The 19952-nt window shown below is 40.2% G+C and overlaps 1 protein-coding gene across 4 annotated transcripts in view; it reads right to left on the minus strand.

The window, feature by feature from the left end:
- Positions 1-12430: 12430 nt before the first annotated feature.
- Positions 12431-19952, minus strand: part of HOOK3 (hook microtubule tethering protein 3) — a 95025-nt gene continuing 87503 nt past the window's right edge. For 2 of the 4 annotated variants that reach the window (XM_047771761.1, XM_047771760.1), the window contains 3 exons: positions 19358-19429; positions 16311-16447; positions 12431-14634 (listed from right to left, as the gene is read on the minus strand). In XM_047771761.1, coding sequence (XP_047627717.1) covers positions 14622-14634; positions 16311-16447; positions 19358-19429 — 222 coding nt within the window. In that variant the 3' untranslated portion in view covers positions 12431-14621. Of the gene's footprint in view, positions 14635-15625; positions 16448-19357; positions 19430-19952 lie in introns of those variants that run through there. The other 2 variants (XM_047771763.1, XM_047771764.1) reach the window with 1 other exon arrangement.

Raw genomic sequence — 19952 nt, forward strand, 5'->3', positions numbered from 1 at the left:
TGAAAGGCCCAGCCATTTCTGCCTGACTAGGAACACTGAGAGGACCACACAACTTCCCACCTAGGAGGCTGAGGCTTCACAGCCTTGCAGTTTAAACCTCGCCCCCCACACCCCCAAGGTGTTTGTCCCTGATCTTGCATCCCAAGTTCCATCTTAGTATCTGATTCCATGAGTAGCACTTTTTGGTGTGTATGACTAGTATTTAATTAATTTATTTTGCTACCTGAGGCATAAGGAGTTCCCAAACCAAGGGTCGAATCCAAGCCCCAGCTACAACCTATGCCACAGCTGCAGCAATGCTGGATCCTTAACCCACTGTGTGGGTCTGGGGATCGAACCTGTGTCCCAGCCCTCCAGAGATGCCACCAATCCCATTGTGCCACAGTGGGAACCTTATGACCAATATTTAATTAATTCATTCATTTATTCATTCATTTATTTATTTTGCTTTTTAGAGCCACACCCATGGCCTATGGAGTTTCCCAGACTAGGGGTCTAATCGGAGCTACAGCAGCTGGCCTACACCACAGTCACAGCAACATGGGATCGGAGCTTTGTCTGTGACCTACATCACAGGTCACAGCAACACCACGCCATGATGGGAACTCCCATGACCAGTATTTTAAAAAATGAATAGAAAATAATGCATAGCGCGTTGAGAAGGAGAAAGTAATTCTTGGTGAATTTTTAAAAATTTATATATGTTCAGGTATAATGGATCACATAAAATGTATTTCTTACTGTGGGTGGTGGTCAACAATTCTGGAAAACAACAGATGGTCAGTCGAGGAGGAGGTGATGAGCAGTGCATTCCTGATGATCTTTGAAGGTTAATCTGATAGGATTTGCTGACAGCTTAACTGGATGGAGGATGTGACACCTAAAAATAGTTATGGATGACTCCACGGTGAAGGTTCCTTTTGATCAGAAAACACAGAACTTTTAACCATCCAATCATGTTTTAGTTCAGTTTTGTGCACTGCGTTCTTTCCCTATGGATTTATACCCACATAAACCATTTCTGGTGGCTTAAAAAACTAAAATAAAACAGTTGTTTTCCTTTGGAAAATTTTATTTTATTAAAAAAAAATTATTTGGGAGCATTCCCGTTGTGGCTCAGCAGGTTAAGTACCTGACTAGGATCCCCGAGGATGCAGGTTGCATCTCTGGCCTCGCTCAGTGGGTTAAAGATCTGGTGTTGCTGTGCTGTGGTGTAGGCTGGCAGCTGCAGCTCTGATTGGACCCCTGGCCTGGGAACTTAAACAGATGTCATGGGTGCGGCCCCCCCACCAAAAAAAAAGCAAAAAAAATTTTAGCCATACCTGGGGCATGCAGAAATTCCCAGGCCAGGGATTGAACCTGCACCACAGCAGCAACCTGGGCAACAAACAGCAGCAACAATGCTGGGTCTTCAACCCGCTGAGCTCCAACAAATTTTAGTGTTGAATGGAAATGAAACAACAACAACAAAATCCTTGGTCTCACGGTACTTTCATTCTAGCGAGGGAGATAAAAAAGATAAACATGGAATTTTTTTCTCTTGGCCAGATCTTTAACCCAATGGGTATCGAACCTGCATCCCAGTGCTCCAGAGATGCCACCCATCCTATTGCACCACAGCAGGAACTCCAAGTACTTACCATCGATGTTGATAGGGAAGCGCTTGGTTGGTGGCTGATGTTTGAGTAAAGCGCTGTGGGTGATAGAGGAGTAGGTCAATGTCATTGTGCAGTGGACTGTTCCTGGTGAAAGTCTGACATTGAAGAGTGTCTGAAGTGTTCATGGATCTAGAAGGCTGGTGTGGCTGGAGTGGAGTGATTGGAGGGTGGGGTAGTAGGAGATGAGGTCAGAGAGTTAAGGCAGATTACGACACACAGGGTCTTACAGAATTTTGGCTTTTACTCTTGAATTAGATGAGAAGTCACTGAAATATTTTGAGTAGTGGGTTGACATAATATACATATGTATATCTATACACATATCTATATATTTATACACATACATACACACAGAGGTGATTTTTTTTTAGGGCCATACCTGCAGCAAATGCGTTTTTTTTAGGGCCGTCCCAGGCTAAGGGTTGAATTGGAGCTACTGCTGCCGGCCTACACCACAGCCACAGCAACGCCAGATCCAAGCCATGTCTGTGACCTACACCACAGCTCATGACAATGGCGGATTCTTAACCCACTGAGTGAGGCCAGGGATTGAACCCACCTCCTCATGGATACTCATCGGGTTTGTGATGACTGAGCCACAACAGGAGCTCCCCATAAGTTTTATATATACAAATACAAATATAAATATATATATATAACATAATATATGTAACTTTATATATATATAAAACTTATGCATGCAGGTCATAATGCCTTCTGTTGAGTCTTTCATCTATTCAGAACATAAGTAGGAGAGTAGGGCAAGGTAAAAACTTGGAAGACCAGAGAGGAGGCTATTGCAGTGATCAGGAGACAGTGTGGCTTAGACTAGGGTGGACATACTAAAGCTTTCATATTCTGGTTGAATTTTGAAGATAAGAGTTGTGGAGAGTTGCTGACCTAGTGGATGTGGGAGTGGGGTGAGCAAACGGAGGGTCAAGGATGACTCCGAGGCTTTGGGCCTGAGCAACGAGAAGAATGGTGTTGACATTTGCCCATGTGGGAAATTCTGTTGCAATCACAGAAATTTTGTTTCTTCACGTGTATATGTGTGGCAGTTGTGGTGGTAGGGTTAGGAGCTGTTTTAGACATGTTGGGATTGAGAGACCTCTTTTTTTTTTTTTTTTCATTTTTTGGTGCCCCACAGCATATGGAGTTCCAAGGCCAGGGAACACACTGCAGGATTCCACTTACATAGAATTGTACATGAACTAGACAAAGTCATCTATAAATGACAGAAAACAGGTATGGTTGTCCAGGATTAAGGATGGGTGTAGGGGAGCTGGGAGGGCCTGGAGAATTCCCAGGGGTCTGGAGAACCTTCTGAGTGATGAATGTGCCCATTATTGTCATTATTTTTTGGCCATGCCTGTGGCATGTGGTAGTTCCTGAGCCAGGGATTGAACCTGTGCCACAGCCCAGTGACAATGCCAGATCCTTAACTGCTAGGCCACAAGGAACTCTCAGGCTATGCTCATTCTTTTGATTGTTGTGATGGGCTCATTGTGAATATATACATTTAGGAGTTCCTGTCCTGGCGCAGTGGTCACGAACCATACTAGGATCCATGGCGATGCAGGTTTGATCCCTGGGCTCAATCAGTGGGTTAAGGATCAGGCGTTGTTGTGAGCTGTGGTGTAGGTCACAGATGTGGCTAAGATCCCCTGTTGCTGTGGTTGTGGTGCAGGATGGTAGCTGTAGCTCTGATTCAACTCTTAGCTTGGGAACTTCCATGCTGCGGGTACAGCCCTAAAAAGGAAAAAAAAAAAAAAAAAAAAAAGGAAAAAGTGGGCATGATTTTGACTTCAGAAGTCTGATCTACATGGCAGAAATTTTCCTTGTCTTTGAACCTGGAACTATAGCAGCTGCGGGGAACTTGATCACTCCTCCAGGAGAAGTGGGTGGTCAGCTCCCTGAACCTGGCCTTGTCTGTGACAGTTCTCACCGATCAAAGAGACCTGATGCTGTGTGGTTTCTAAGCCTGCATCTGCACGAGCTTTGGGTTTCTTAGGACTTCAGTTCTGGGGGAGAATAGCAAGTCCACCTCCCCCATCAGGAGGTGGGTGGAGAGTGGCCTGGCCACCTCGGGTTCTCTCTCCACACCAGTCTGGTGCCCCATGAGAGAGAACAGTCTGCAGATGACTCCAGCCTTGGCTATCACCTAACTGCAGTCGAATGAGGGCCCAATGGAGGGGGCAGGACCCATCCCAGCCCCGAGAGAGAGCATATCACTGCTGAAGCTGGACCCATGCAGTGGTCAGTGGGGCAGCAGTGACCAGGCCACCCGGGGCTTTCAGCTGGGTGACACCTCTATTTGGGAACTTTGCGGTGGTATGTTCCATTTGATTACACAACTGTTTGCTTTGTCTTTTTAGGGCTGCACCCACGGCATATGGAACCCACCAGCCTATACCACAGCCACAGCAATGTGGGATCTGAGCCGTGTCTGAGACCTACACCACAGCTCATGGCAATACCAGATCCTTAACCCACTGAGTGAGGCCAGGGATCGAACCCACATCCTCATGGATACTAGTCAGGTTCGTTACAGCTGAGCCACAACAGGAACTTCCTACACAACTATTTGAAGGCAAAAACTTACATTTTGCTTTAATTTTTGTGATTCGACTTACCTTTTCATCCCCTTCTGCTTTGCTTCAATATTCAATACACGGGGCAGATTTAGGCTAAACTTAGTGTGGTTTTCTCCACAGTATTGAGTGAAGAAAACTTACATTTCTCTTTCTAACATTAAAATGGGCACTATTTTGGCTATGTGCTTCAGAGGTTTTTTTTTGGTTTGCTTTAAATCTTGGTGCCAATTTCACTTTGGAATTACTTAGCTGATTTCCCCCTAGTTCTTTTTAGGGCCACACTCACTGCATATGGAAGTTCCCAAGCTAGGGGTCAAACTGGAGCTACAGCTATCGACCTACACCACAGCCACAGCAACACCAGATCTGAGCCACCCCTGCGACCTACACCACAGCTCACAGCACTGTCGGATGCCTAACCCACTGAGCGAGGCCAGAGATTGAACCCACATCCTCATGGATACTAGTAGGGTTCTTGACTTACTGAGCCACGACAGGAACTCCACTTAGCTGATTGTTTTAATGTGTGTGTGTATGTGTATATACATATATAAAACACTGATGATGCCACATTTCAATTATGTTTAGAGTGGAGGTGGGGGGAAAGGGTGAATTTTAATGGTCTATGGGCCTAAATAGGATGCTTCCACAATGCCTTATACTGTGAAAGAATGTAAGTGCTCTAGCATGGGTATTGGTAAGATTGGTCAGGTTACCATGGTAACTCTGAGAGGGAAGAAGCCATGTTTAACTTTCATCCCTAAGGACTCTGGACAAGCAGCTTACAAACATTAAGTACCAGCCTAAGTCAAAACATCTATCCTAGGTCCTGGGAAAAAACTCAAAGAATATTCCTGATTTACGGCAAGTTAGTGGCATAATTTTAAGTTGATAGGACACTATGGCAAGTGCCAAAGGCAAGTGGGTGAATTCTATTAGACAATTTTATTTTATTCTTAGGGCCCCTCCTGCGGCATATGGAAGTTCCCAGGCTAGGGGTCAAATTGGAGCTCAGCTGCTGGCCTACACTACAGTCACAGCAACGCAGGATCCGAGCCATGTCTGCGGCCTACACCACAGCTCATGGCAACACTGGATCCTTAACCCACTGAGCAGGGCCAGGGATCAAACCCACGTGCTCATGGATACTAATCACATTCGTTACTGCTGAGCCACAATGGGAACTCCTATTAGACAATTATTAAACATGTGTTTGTCACTGTCGAAGAAAGACAATCTAAGTTGAATTTTTATACAAGTCTTTATTTACAACTTGTTTAACAACTGTACACTTTTTGCAGCCTTGAAAACATTTTTGTACTTGAATGGGAAAATATAGTTTGACCAAATCTTAACTTTATTCTTCATATACATATACATATATTATATGCATACATATAAACATATACATATAATTAATACCATAACAAGTTGGCAGTCATAAAATTAAAATGAGTTAAGTGATATCAAAAGGAAATACAATATAAGATTTCAAAAAAATTAAAAATCTGTCTCTGGTGATTTCTTTACGTTTTTGTGATTTTGGTGAAAATTTCTTACTGAGGCTAACAAGTCATTTACCTCAGAAAAACAGTGAGAAAACCCACGAATCTAACACATAAAATAGGGCTGGTAAACTTCGTAAACAGGTGGAAAAATGCTTGGATGCCATTTATGTACAATGTTGCTAAATCTGTATTGATTCCAATGGTGAAGTGAGAAATTTAGAGTCCTACGTGGATTTCCTTTTTGGATTACAGGGAGTAAGAACGAAACCGTGAAATTACAAATTCAATCGTCAACCAGAAATAAGAACATACCTGGTAATATCCTTTTCGCAAAGGCTGAAGTGCAAGGTGGATAACTACAATGTCAAATACCAAACCAACAATTCACAGGATAATCAGTAATACTTAAGACATGAGTATAAGGCTTTAGAGTTGGGACTGTAATCAATACAACACCAACTCCAATGTACTAAGGTGTTTTCCAGCTCATCTGAAAAGTTTTAAAAGTACTATAGGAAAAAAAAAAAGCCTCTTCTATCCCCAAATCTTTGACAGAATTTGTTAATCAAAATAAGGCAAATGATTAAACTATTAGATATGTTTGAATTTTACCATTCATTACCATTCAAACTGGGTGTTATAAATGGGGGAGGGGCAATTGTCAAAATGTGAAAATTGCAAAACAAGATTAAACCTGGAAACTATTTTTCTGAGTACAAAGCATTATGCATCATACATAATCTGTAAACAGCAAAGTTAGTGACAGCAGTGACATTTAGTGCATCTGATTTTTAAATGACTAAGGCTATTGAAAAGCCAAAAGATTACTATGAAACAAATAAAAAGGCCCCAAATCATTGATTGGCATTTGTGTACAGTCATTTCCTGTATTTATACTATCATGTTCTTTCTTATTTCAACCATATCGAAAATTTCTCTTTAATAATATATTTTGGTAGAACATATGTTAAAGTAGGCCACTGAGAAAATAATAAAATGAACTCAGATTATACCATTTACTCATCTGTACTTGAAGAACAGTAAGAATTTCATTATAGTCGCTTGGAATTTGATACCACTGGATTAAGTCTGCAGCTTGATTACAAAATTTAAAAAGGAAGAGGAAAGAATCTGATTTCCTAACAGGATAGTTTTAACTAAATACCAAGCTGACTCTGAAGAGTTATGTTTAGTCTCTTACAGTCGTTAAAAAATTCAAAGATGCATTTGTATGCATCCTTTTAGTTATGTTACGCAGTTCAGTAAAAGGCCAAGTTAATTGATAAACCTTAAAAAAATGTTTTATTAACTAAGTCGCTGGAATAAAATGTTTGCTTCATACATGAACTTGATTCATAATCCAAGTGATTAAGAGAAAGAAGCTACGAAGAAAATCAAAGAAATTATCTGGATCTTGACATACTTGACATTTAAGATAAATGCAACTGTAGGGGCAGAAATAAAGAAACTGTTGGCAATTCTCATTAGCTCTATATAGATTTAAAAGTAAAAGAATAGAGGAATATGTTTATTAACTTTTACTTGTAAATAAGTGAAACATTCATTAGTTTCTGCTGGGTAAGTGTTAGAAGCTATGTGTCATCAATTTTAAAAGACTACCTAAAAAAGGAGAAAACCTGAACATACTAAGTTATGATTTATGAGGTTATTTAATTATATCACTTAAAAAGTAAAGTGCTAAGAATCTATATAAAAAAATACTGAAAACTAGTTTCAAAGAATGGGGTTTTGATTTTTCCTAGGTCTTTAAAAAGGGCTAGTATTAATTTTGATAAGAAAAATAGCTTTCTTCAATTATGCCAGCAAAATCTAAGCGTGTCACAGTTAGCTGAATATCTTTGTTTTGTCCTCATTCTCTCTTTGGCCATTACAGCACCATCAAAGGCATTTCCTACAGTGATGGAAATATTCTAGATTTGTGCTGCTCCATAAGGTAGCCATTTTCCATGTGTGGCCTTCTGGGCCCTTGAAATGTGGCTGGGGAACTGGGGAACCAAGTTTTATTTTTTTGTCTTTTTTTAGGGCCATACCTGTGGTATATGGAGGTTCCCAGGCTAGGGGTTGAATTGGAGCTGTAGCTGCCAGCCTTCACCACAGTCATAGCAACACTGGATCTGAGCCCCATATGAGACCTACACCACAGCTCATGGCAACGCCGGATCCTTAACCCACTGAGCGAGGCCAGGGATCGAACCTGCGTCCTCAAGGATGCTAGTCAGATTCATTTCCACTGAGCTACAACATGAACTCCATGGGAACCAAATTCTTGATTTTAGTCAATTTGAATTTAAATCAGCACATGTGGCTGTGAATTGGACGAGGCAGGTCTAGAATCTACTCTTAACTAGGTTAACAGGAAGTCAGTGGATGTAAAGACATTAGAAGGTGCCATATCCGTTTGAGATTTTGTCCGTGAGTGTGAGTGTGACTGTGTGCGCATAGGTGTGTTTAATTTTTTTTTCTTTTTAGGGCCGCACCTGTGGCATAGGGAGGTTCCCAGGCTAGGGGTTGAATCGGAGCTGCAGATGCCAGCCTACACCACAGCCACAGCAACGCCAGATCCAAGCCTCATCTTCAACCTACACCACAGCTCATGGCAATGCCCAGTCCTGAGCCCACTGAGCAAGGCCAGGTATCGAACCTGCATCCTCATGGATACTAGTTGGGTTCATTACTGCTGAGGCACAATGGGAACTCCTAGGTGTGTTTAATTTAAATTTTTTTTTTTTTTTTTTTTTTACTGTGGGAGGATACAAGTGGCTCTTCCCTCAAAGGTAGGAGTTTAGCCTTCTCTATATGTTGCCCTCTTCAAGGGGACCTGCCTAAGCTGAGCACATCAGTAGGATGGGGGCTGATGCAGGAGACAGCCCTAGAGAAACTTGCCACACTATAAAAGCATTTCTCTCATCTAAAAACACAAAATATAAGAAAACTCTGAGAGTGTTCTTAAGAGCAAACCTCCCTAGTCTTTGGCAGTAATCATTCGTGTCAATGTTTATATAACAAGAAATATTTCAGTACATTTTGACTATGATTTTGTTTAACTTTCTCTCTCTGGAGATTGAACCGATGCCACGGCAGCAACCCAAGCTGCTGCCGTGACAATGCCGGATGCTTAACTGCCCGGCCACCAGGGAACTCTTTGACTATAAAAGACTAACATATTCAAGTACAAACTGCAAGAGTCCTGACTCCCCGAAACATCTCACAACAGAACAAGCTGAAAACCTGCCTATGTTTGAACTTGAGAAAATGGCCAAGTTCATAATGCCTACCTGTTTTAGCAGAACTGAGACTATTTTTGTAGCTTTCTGCCCTCATTAGCATCTGCCTTTTCCCATCTCCTCACTCCCACCATTTTCCAGATTCTCAGACTTTTCAGTTCTTGGAATGTGGCTTGCTTTCTCCTGTCTGAGAATATTCAAAGATGAGGAATCTATGAAAGCGAAGGCCAGTTTGCAGGTTGGTAGTTTAGGAGACAGGCAGATCAGAGGTGAGAACATCTTTTGATGAACCAGAAGACTGTTTCCTTTTTATTAATGCCACTCCAGAAAACAGAAAGTTTAAAGTGTGCCTGCATGTGAGAGAACTTGGCTTCATGACGAGGAACTTGTAAGAGTCTTATTAATGTGAAATATAAAATGCAATGCACACCTAGTAGCCCCAACCCAGGTTCAGAGAGATTTCTAGACTTAGAACTTTGGACCTGACTTAAAACATCTCAGGAAGAGTACAAAGCCCATTTATTTGGGCAATCTTTTACATTTTCCTTGGTGAGTGTTCCAAAATAAGGAAAAGAACCCCTGTGGAATAGATATAAATGGAAAATGCCACAGAAAGGTAGAAGGAAAAGTCATTACCTAATATTAGTAAAGTGCTGTGAATCTTGCAGGAAAGTATAAATAATACATACGTGAGTAGAACAGTAAATAATATTAAGACACTCATCTCTAACAGTGACACATATAAAAAAGACACACTACAGAATGTATATACAGTAATCACTGTCCAGAGGTCAACAAACACATCAAGAATAAAACGAGTCCCTTTCATGAAATTTACAACATAAATGCTAGTCTACTCATTTCTCTTTGCTAACTTACAGATCCCTAACCAGACAACACCTGCTCAGAAGCCTCCTGCCTACGTTAAAGCCTCAGCGTGCTTTGGTAGCTTTTTTCTTTTTGCCTTGAGACCGCTGTCTATTTAAGTATCCTTTAAGCTCTGAGTAGATATCATTGAGGTTATCTGATAGTTCCATGGGCCTTAAATTTTGAGGCTATGGACAACTTCTCCGATGCTTTTTTTTTTGTCTTTTTTGTTGTTGTTGTTGTTGTTGCTATTTCTTGGGCCGCTCCCGCGGCATATGGAGGTTCCCAGGCTAGGGGTTGAATCGGAGCTGTAGCCACCGGCCTACGCCAGAGCCACAGCAACGCGGGATCCGAGCCGCGTCTGCAACCCACACCACAGCTCACGGCAACGCCGGATCGTTAACCCACTGAGCAAGGGCAGGGACCGAACCCGCAACCTCATGGTTCCTAGTCGGATTCGTTAACCACTGCGCCACGACGGGAACTCCCTCTGATGCTTTTACCTCTAGACCCTCAACATCTAATTCAGAGCCAGTTAATGCCTGATCAGTTCCATAAAGGCTCTTCTTGAATACGTACTAAAAAAAAAAAAAAAAAAAAAGCCTTCTCTTGCCTTCATTTTAAACACAGGTTTCTGTGGGGCTGCTCCATAGAGTTAGGGGAGACAGAAAGCTGAGCAGCTGGTTTGTAAACCAGGTAGAGCAGGAGGTCCAGCTAACTGATGGGAAGCTAGTGGTGATTTTTAGCCACCAAAGATCTCTCATCTCATCAAATTCTTTTATCCTTAGGCCCTTGAATCCCTGCCTCAGGTTTGGTGATGGGTTAACAGCTTCAGAATGAAAAATCGATGCTTCCGTCTACCCACCAATATGTACAGCTGGTGCTGTGTGCCCAGCGTTTGCCCACTGAAGGGAAGGATGGTTAGAAAATAAATTATGTTTTTGTCTACTCTTTTCTCTTGAATGATCACGTAACAAATTCAGAAGATTTTATGAAAACTCCTACTTTAGGGACATCTGTTAAGACTATTGTTAAGTTCAACTGTATTAGTACTTCTATCTGCCTGGATATTTATTTCTAAATCAGCCATTGCTTATCCCAATAGTCAATTCTGTTCTCAGAGAATGGATCTGGCTTCATAGCCTTCTGTTACTCCCTCAGATTTCTATGCTCGCTTACATACCACATACAGACCTATCTCACAGAATATTACTAGAAAATGTTAGAAAGCAGAAAAATACTGAAGAGCAATGTAATTGCTGAAATAGAGTGGTTAGGAAATGTTGATGGACCCACAACTGCCAAGACTCATATATTTTCCACAATTAGGTTCAGGACTCCCGTTTCTCAAGTAAACTGATGTCCCTTCTCTACCGTTTTAAGTGCAGTGTGAAGAATCCAAGTATGTATCAAGATAACATTAAATATAAATTTTATAAGTTTTTATACTTATAAATACATGGGAATTGGATTGATAAAAGGCTGTTTGAAAGCAAAATTATTAGTACATATTTCATAAGAACATAATCAGTGATTTAAAAGAGATGGATGCCATCCTATCTGTACTGTCCTTCATTTTATTTTTTAATTTTTTTTTCTTTTTTTCCTTTTCAGGGCTGTAGGTATGGCAAATGGAAGTTCCCAGGCTAGGGGTCAAATCAGAGCTATAGCTGCCAGCCTACATCACAGCCACAGCAATGCCAGATCCAAGCTGGATCTGCAATCTACACCACAGCCCATGGCAACGCTGGATCCTTGACCCACTGAGCAAGGCCAGGGATTGAACCCACATCCTCATGGATACCAGTTGGGTTCATTTCTGCTGAGCCACAACAGGAACTTCCTGTCCTTCATTTTATAAAAAGGAAGCTAAATACTGGTACTTCTATGATTTAGGGGGATGCGGAGGGGTAGAAATCAGTTCGGTCTGGAGGAAATTATTTTCTGTTTTTATATGCTTCTGAGAAATAAATAGTATTTACTGTGAAACTTTAGAATAATAGAAGCATCGTACTTAAATTGGACACTAAAACATTTTCAACAAAATGAACATACACCAATTATTATTTAAATATGCTTTATAGAAAGTAAAAAATTATATGACAGATACATTGAGAAGAGCTTTCCTCATATAAAAACTTCATGATACAAAACACTCGCATCATTAGAGTTACAAATAAGCTCCAAGACTGCTTTCTAAATGTAGTGAGATGGATTGTACATCTACCCAAATAAGCTGACATTTTGACCACTGGGACTATAGGGAAAGAGATCATCATTATTGAATGGAAAACCCTTTTAATGTATAAAAGGGTAAAAATTTAAAAGATACTAAAATAATTTTCAAAGATCCTGAGATCCCACTTTATTTTGTTCTATACAGTCTCATCCTACTTTATAGTGTATCACACAGGCTTCACTGGGTTTTTTTGTTGTTGTTGTTTGTTTTTTGTCTTTTTAGGGCTGCACCTGTGGCATATGGAAGTTCCCACACTAGGAGATGAATCAGAGCTGTAGTTGCTGGCCTACATTATAGCCATAGCCATGCCAGATCGGAACCAAGTCTGCAACTCACACCATAGCTCAAGGCAACAACAGATCTTTAACCCACTGAGTGGGATCAAACCCGCATCCTCATGGATACTAGTTGGGTTCATTTCTGCTGAGCCACAACGGGAACAAACACCTAGGCTTCACTATTAAGAAGCACAATCCTACATCAGACTGACAGCCAATCCTGGGCAAAGAGCCCCTTCATAACATAAAGATAAAAAGTCAAAATATGTTTCCATCATTTAATGAACAGACAACCAAAAGCATTATTATTATTTTGCCCTCAGCAAAAAGCCAGATGCCAAGCACTTTCCTCTCCCTTTTTAGGATCACAGGTATTCCTAGCCAGGTGGCTATAAACTAAGCTGGGTTTACACTACCTGTGGGTTGTGGATGCTTCTGCAGAGAAACCTCATGTGTTCCAAGTGGGGCTAACTGTAACACTCCTGGAGACTGAGATCTGGACAAGTGGAAGTTAAATACAGAGAGTTAAGCTTAAAAATTCAGAATTTTGTTTCAAGATAATTCTTCTATTGGGATTAAGATGTTCGAGTTTTTTTTTTTTTTTTAAACAATGGCATTATCTTTAAAAGATGAATGCTTGTCAAAAAGTAAGAGATGCTCCAAAATACTCCATATCATAAGACAGGAATAAACAAGACTGCTACTGAAGAGATAGGGGTAAAACGGCTCATAGATAAAGTGTACCTTTCCCACACCCTAAATCATCCTTCCCTTCACATTACCCAGCACGGAGCTTCATGCCTTCCTGAGGACTGCTGATACATATGGGTATTAGCCTCATTATAATGAATCATCTCACTAGCCAATTTTACCAGGCTGGACCATCAAACAAATAATTCAATCCTGATCAATTTTAGAAAATGGAGCTTTTATTTAGGGACTTCTTTTTCTTGGTTATTATTAAGAAATCAGACAAATTTTAAAAAGATATGATCCAAGTTTTTGAAAGTTCTCTTAAGATACGTACAAATGTATTATTTATTCTCTTTTTGAGATGTGTTAGACTATGATATTTGCTGGATCTTTTCTGCCATTACAAACTTCTTAAATACACATTGCAGAATATACATTTTATGCTTGTATAGTCCTTAGTTATTAACTTTGTATTTTCTTACCCTGGTTAGAAAGAAGAAGGAAAATAAGCTTTTTGTTTATAAGAATTCAGACTCTGGGGTGATGGCTCACCCCAACCTCAGCTCAGTGACACTGTGCTGACTCCACTGCTGCCCTAGCAGACGGTGGCTTTGTGGAGCTACTGGGTACAAGGTACTGCACAGTATGGCTCCTGTCTACATAAGGCGCCCAATGTCTTTTAACTTCCAGATGGACCAGGCACCATCACAAACCTCCTGAGAAAAAAAAATCAATCATTACTGAGGAAAGAGAAATTTATAAGTCCTTTCCAAAGATGAGCAAAGGAAACAGGGCTTGCCACTGTGACAGCTAAGTTTTATTCCTGCTTTTTTAAAAAGTGTCACGAAATGTTTAGAAACATAATTTCTACCATGTAATGAAAGCAATACACTGAAATGTAAAGATACTATATAAAGGTGAGTGAAAGTTATGAATGTAAACACCAAAATAATGGCATGCAACAGTGGCTGAAGAAAAAAAACCTGGAGCACTTCTTTCTAAAAGCTTGGTACTTTCTTCTCCCATTTAGAGGAACATATCTGAATAGATGGGTAAGTAGGAGACCAGCACTGAGGCAACAAATAAAGAACTGAAATGAAAACCTCTTACCTAGTGGGATATAGCCCATTTAATAAATAGCTCATAGACTCTTATATTTTCATCCATCATATTCTGTAGGTATGTTTCCCAACAGTTCAATTTTACCAAGGTTATTTAGTGTTTATGCCCCGATGGATTAGGATCAAGGAACAGTTGGGTCCTTCCTCTAATTTGTGAGGTAAAGGGGTAGGAAAGGCTGTACCATCTTAAATCATCTTTAATGTTTCATTGTTAAAACTTTCCATGTTGATGAGGTTTGCTTGGCCTCCCAAGGCCCCACAATGCATTCCACTCCAGTGGTTCTCTCCATTACTACTAGTTCTTCTTGTCTTACCTCTTACCAGGCAGAAGGATTCACACTGAGCTCAGACTTCTGTACTTAATGTGAAAAATTAGCACAATGCATGAAGTCATTTCTGTGGATTCTAATACCTTTCTTCAAGTATGATTTCTAAGGACAAATGAAAACACTACCAATTTTCAGGTCAACTTTCTTATGAAAAAGGAAATAAGGATTTAAAATAAAACACCTGAATAGAATCTGAAAGTTCTTAATTATATCTAGCTTGATTTAAAGTTACTCATTTGTACTTAATATATAATACTAAAGGCAACCTGAACTTCCAAAGAGCAAGTACATGAAGTGAAATCCTCTTAAGAGGTGACCTATCTGAAACCAAAACCGAACAAGCAAATAACCTCATTTCAATAAATTTTTGCCTTTAAAAAAAAAAAAAAAAGGGCTATGGTGCAAGAAAAAGTCTGGAGGGGAACTTAAATTTAATTTGGGGCCAAATAGTTAAGCCAATGTGGAAAGTCAAGCAGAGACACTTTGTGTTCAAATGAATGATATTTTGCATTTATATAGCACCTTATATAGTCAAAGTGCTTTACAATCATGATTACTTGACAGCCATTCATCAATGTAAATAAACATAGTCTATAATCTGTCAACAAATCTAAGCACTTTGGGGCAACCAAATACCCAAGAGAATCTACTCAGTAGCAAATTCTCAGACTAGTACACAGAAGAAAGATTTAAGAGACTTGTTGCTACATCACATATAAGAAGTCACTTATTGATCTTAATGACTGATATTAAGATGGTAAGTATTAGGAATTATTGAGAAATAGAAGAGTTTATGTTAAAGAATAAGTAAAACAAATGAGGTACAAGTCAGCAAGGAAACTACCCCAAAGGTAAGGCTACCAATGACTTGTATTAGGTGTACAAAAAAAAAATCAATCTTTTAGATGTGGAGGGCAGTTGAAACTGCAAATGTCAGGCCCATTGCTAGAATCTGATCCTCAGTTATTGTGAGATTCCAAAACAGGAGAAAAAAAATGAATGCACTGCCTGATTTTTTTTCTTCTATAACTTCTCCCCAGCTAACCTAACCAATGCATTCACTTCTGTCAGCAAACAAGACAGCAGGAAATAATGAAATTCTATTTATGTTTAAAAAATAGTTTCCAAATCTTTGGACAAATTTAATTTCCTATAAAACAATGTGAAAACTCATTTTTTCCCTTCTAAATAATTCTATCAGGTGCTGAAGGTAGGATCTGATTAGCACCTCTGCCAATATATTTATGTCTTTGCAAAAAGTGCATTTGCCAACCATTTTATATAGTAAATATGCACGTTATTTGAGGTGCATTTGGAAAACAATTGAAAACACAGATTAATACATCATAAAAAGATTAATTCCCTTTAAACAAAGACATTCTTAGAAAGCATGGTAACACAGAGGCACAATAAAGAATATAAATTGTATATCAATTATTGGCAGAAAATCTAATTCATTACAAAGCCTACACCATTGGGGAAAGGACATTTTCATACAAAGAAAAGTACTACACTAATATACAACACTTTTAACTGGGCATTTAAAAATTTTTTGGCACATTTAAAGGAACCGAAAGGACTACAGAATAAAGGACCAAGAAACAAACATTATAGATACAGAGGAGAGAAAGTCCTCAAATGAGAAACAACTAAATGGTAACATAAAAGAGAGACAAAATATAAGCTGGCTGAATTTCCTGAAATGTTGTTATACATAACAGAAGTATGTTTTGAATTCAGGGTGTTTTTTTTAAATTCTAACAGCAAGACTTGTCTACCTTGCTGTGGCTGGCTGTACGTGGCCTGGGTATGATCTTCTCGTGCTGGTGGCCTGTCTTTGCCTCGCCAGAAATGACTGCCCTGAACTTGTGCTAGCAAGTCTGTCTTCAGCCGCCTTTTTATGAAGAGTCATTCCCTACATAACAGGGGGAAAAAAAAGAAATCAATGGAAAAATAGTGGAACACACTCTTACCAAAGACCATTTCATCATGCAGGATTTGTGATGTGGCTTAAGGCACTATTAGGAATGTTAATTCTGCTCATTATAGATGAAAATCTTACAGACATTGCAGTTCCAACAATTAGTACAAATCTTCTATCAGAAAAATTAAGGCTTAATTTTCTGAATTTATGATCACCCAAATTGTAGATGATAGAGATGGATTTTTGGAACACATTACCCATATACAATCATCCATACTTCCCTTTCAAACCAATATTATAGTGATTTTCCAAGAAAAAAGGGCAATTGATTGGTAGCAGCTGATTCATGTGGGGATGTGGAAATCACAGGGCTTGTTTAGAAGGTAAATGCAAAAGCACTTGTTTCTTAAGGTGGAGGTCACACCAGGTCCATACCTACCACCACGCTGTTTTCTTCACTTCAGGCAGACTTGTGTCCTCAAGTCAAGAAAAGTTCCTGACAGCCCACAACAGAGGCCCATCCGGGCGCAGGGGGTCTTGCATGAGGGCTGGAGAAGGAGGCCTCCGTGCTTAGAGGGCAGCAGGGCCCAGAGTACCTCAGAGGGAGGAGGAAACCTGGGCCTCCCTACACACGAGGGCTCCCAGTGAGGTCACAGAGAGCAGGACAAAGTGGATTTGGTGCCCACTGCATCGGCCGGGGAGGAACTTCGGCCAGAGGAACAGGAACTGCTGAGAGCGGCAAGTTCCTCTCACCAGGGACTGAAACAAGACGATGGAGAGGAAGGGGACCCGGTGATGAAGGAGCTGGGCAGACACGCAGGGAAGACTCGAGAGAAGATGGGCCTCCTGCACTAGCCAGCCTCGAGGGAAACAGGGTCACAGCTCCACGTCTTTAATAGAATTCACTCGGTCACATACACAACACTCCCCACTTTCCCAAGAGAAAATCCAGGACGTGCTTCTTACTCGATATTAAGGCACTTGAGGCTCTGGGATCAAACATCTACTGGTAATATTTATTACTATAAATATAATATTATAACAATTATATTTTATTTAAAATATATTCTTTACCCTCACTTTCACATTCCAAGCCATTTATTCAAGTTCTTGACACACCTTTGAGGTGTCAATCCCATCTCGAGGCCATTCTCTGAGATACTGAGTATCTTTTCCCAGCACGCACCATCCCTGATTCCATTTCGGTTGTCCGAGAGGCAGAACTCTTTCCACGTCCAGGAGAAGCTGCTACTGGCTATCTTACCTGACCACGCGCTGGGGTTGCACCTTCACTCCCCAGAGAGCTGAAAACTCTCCTTTAATACCACATCACAGAATAAATGAGTTTGGTTCCAAAAGGAATACAGTATGTGGAAGTCATAAAACTTAATCAGGTATATGCAATTACTAGTAAGGGTTGAGAGGCAGTGCTCCAAGACCGCTAACATTAACCTCTGAGGAGGACACAAAGGAAACAGAGTAAGTGTGGTCAGGACTACTTCCCAGAGACCTTCCGTAAGTATAGCTTTTTCCTAATATTTTTACATTTTAATTTTCAGTGAATCTCTGATTGTCAATGATAATAGTATTGTAAACCTTTGAATGATTTCTTTTGCTTTTTAAAATTGTGATAAAATCTTAAATATGTAGTTTTAACCCAGGCAAATATAAGTGTGGACATGTCATGAAGTTGTATGTATTTTTTTTTTTTTTGGTCGCACCCACAGCATGTGGAAGTTCCTGGGCCAGGAGTGGAAAGCGCGCCACAGCAGTGATGATGACAGATCCTTAAACTGCTGAGCCACCAGGAAACCACTGTATGAATTTCTCGACAAAGTTCAGATTACATTATTAGGAGATGTGGGACATTAACCTTTAAAAGACACAGTATCAATTATAACTGTAAAAGAGAAACAATGATATTGTGCCAATAACACCACTACAGGGTCTGAGGGATGTGAGGAAAAGAATCTGGCCTAGTTTCGAATCTCAGGCAACTAACATTTTGAAAAGGCAGAAATGTGGTCTTACTGGGAAGAACAAAGAAGATAAAGGTCTAGGAAATAATATTGAAAAAAGAACAGCTCATAGCTCTTCAAACCCAGAAAAAAAAAAAAAAAATATATTTTTTGGTCTTTTTAGGGTTGCACTCGCAGCATATGGAGATTCCCAGGCTGGGGACTGAATGGAGACTGTAGCCACTGGCCTACACCACAGCCACAGCAACACTGGGATCCGAGCTGCACCTGCAACCTACACCACAACTCACATCAACATTGGATCCTTAACCCACTGAGTGAGGCCAGGGATCGAACCCGTGTCCTCACCGATACTAACTAGTTGGGTTTGTTACTGCTGAGCCATGACAGGAATGTCAGAAAAATCTTACTGAAAAATCTTACCAAAAGGTTGATATGCACTTATTTTCCCCTGCAATACTTTTTTGGTGTTGGAAAATTCAATTTCAAAACCTCCAGTTGTTCAGGGTCTAACACCGTGACCATTTAACAAACTCTGTGAGTCAGTTAAACTCTTTTCATGATAAATAGCACTCCTGCAAGGCAGTGAAATAGTCTTACAAAACAAAAGCTACTGCATCTGGGTTTAGATAGCCCTACCACGAGAATAAAGTGGTTCTACAGGACAGAGATCAAACTGTCATTTATCTCTCTATCCACCAGGACAGGGATAATGACATGTCCACAACATTCTAGCCCTGGTCACATGGTTCTCATATCTCCTGCTGAGCTCTAAGATCAACACTGGAGTTTTGTTAGTGTGAGTTAGGACAGGAATTACTTTCAGATTCATTTGGTAGAATTACTTCTATGGTAAAGGGAGTATAACAAATACCTCACATTCACTGAACTCTGCGATATCTTTTAAGTATTATTTTCTTACCATATTGTACCAGGCACTAACAATATATTTCTCCTCCATCTCTCTCTGACTCTTTGTTTTCTCATATTCTTTCTAAAAAGCAAGCACATGTAAGCATGTAAAGATGAAAAACAATTCAGTATCAATAAAATACTCACAATTAACTATCTAAATTCACGGGTACTATGCACAGTCAGCCTTCTGCATCCACAAATTCAATCAACCCCAGATTTAAAATAGTAAAAATAATAATAATAATAATAATAATAATCCAGAAAGTTCCAAAACCCAGACTTGAATTTGCCACACACTGAGAACTATTTGTACTGTGTTAGGTAGTACAAGTAAACTGGAAATTGTTTAAAACACTTGGACGATGTGCTTAGGTTATATGCAGATAACCACATACATTACATTTTTTTTTCCAAATGGCTGCACCTGTGGTGTATGTAAGCTCCTAGGCCGAGGAATGAATCCAAGCTGCAGCTACGACTCACGCCACAGCTGCAGCAACAAAGGATCTTTAACCCGCTGCATTGGGCTGGGGATCAAACTGCAACTCAGCAGCAACCCAAGCTGCTGCAGTCAGATTCTTAATCCACTGAGCCACAGCAGG

This window comes from Phacochoerus africanus, chromosome 3, assembly GCF_016906955.1.
Source record: "Phacochoerus africanus isolate WHEZ1 chromosome 3, ROS_Pafr_v1, whole genome shotgun sequence".
NCBI lineage: Eukaryota > Metazoa > Chordata > Mammalia > Artiodactyla > Suidae > Phacochoerus > Phacochoerus africanus.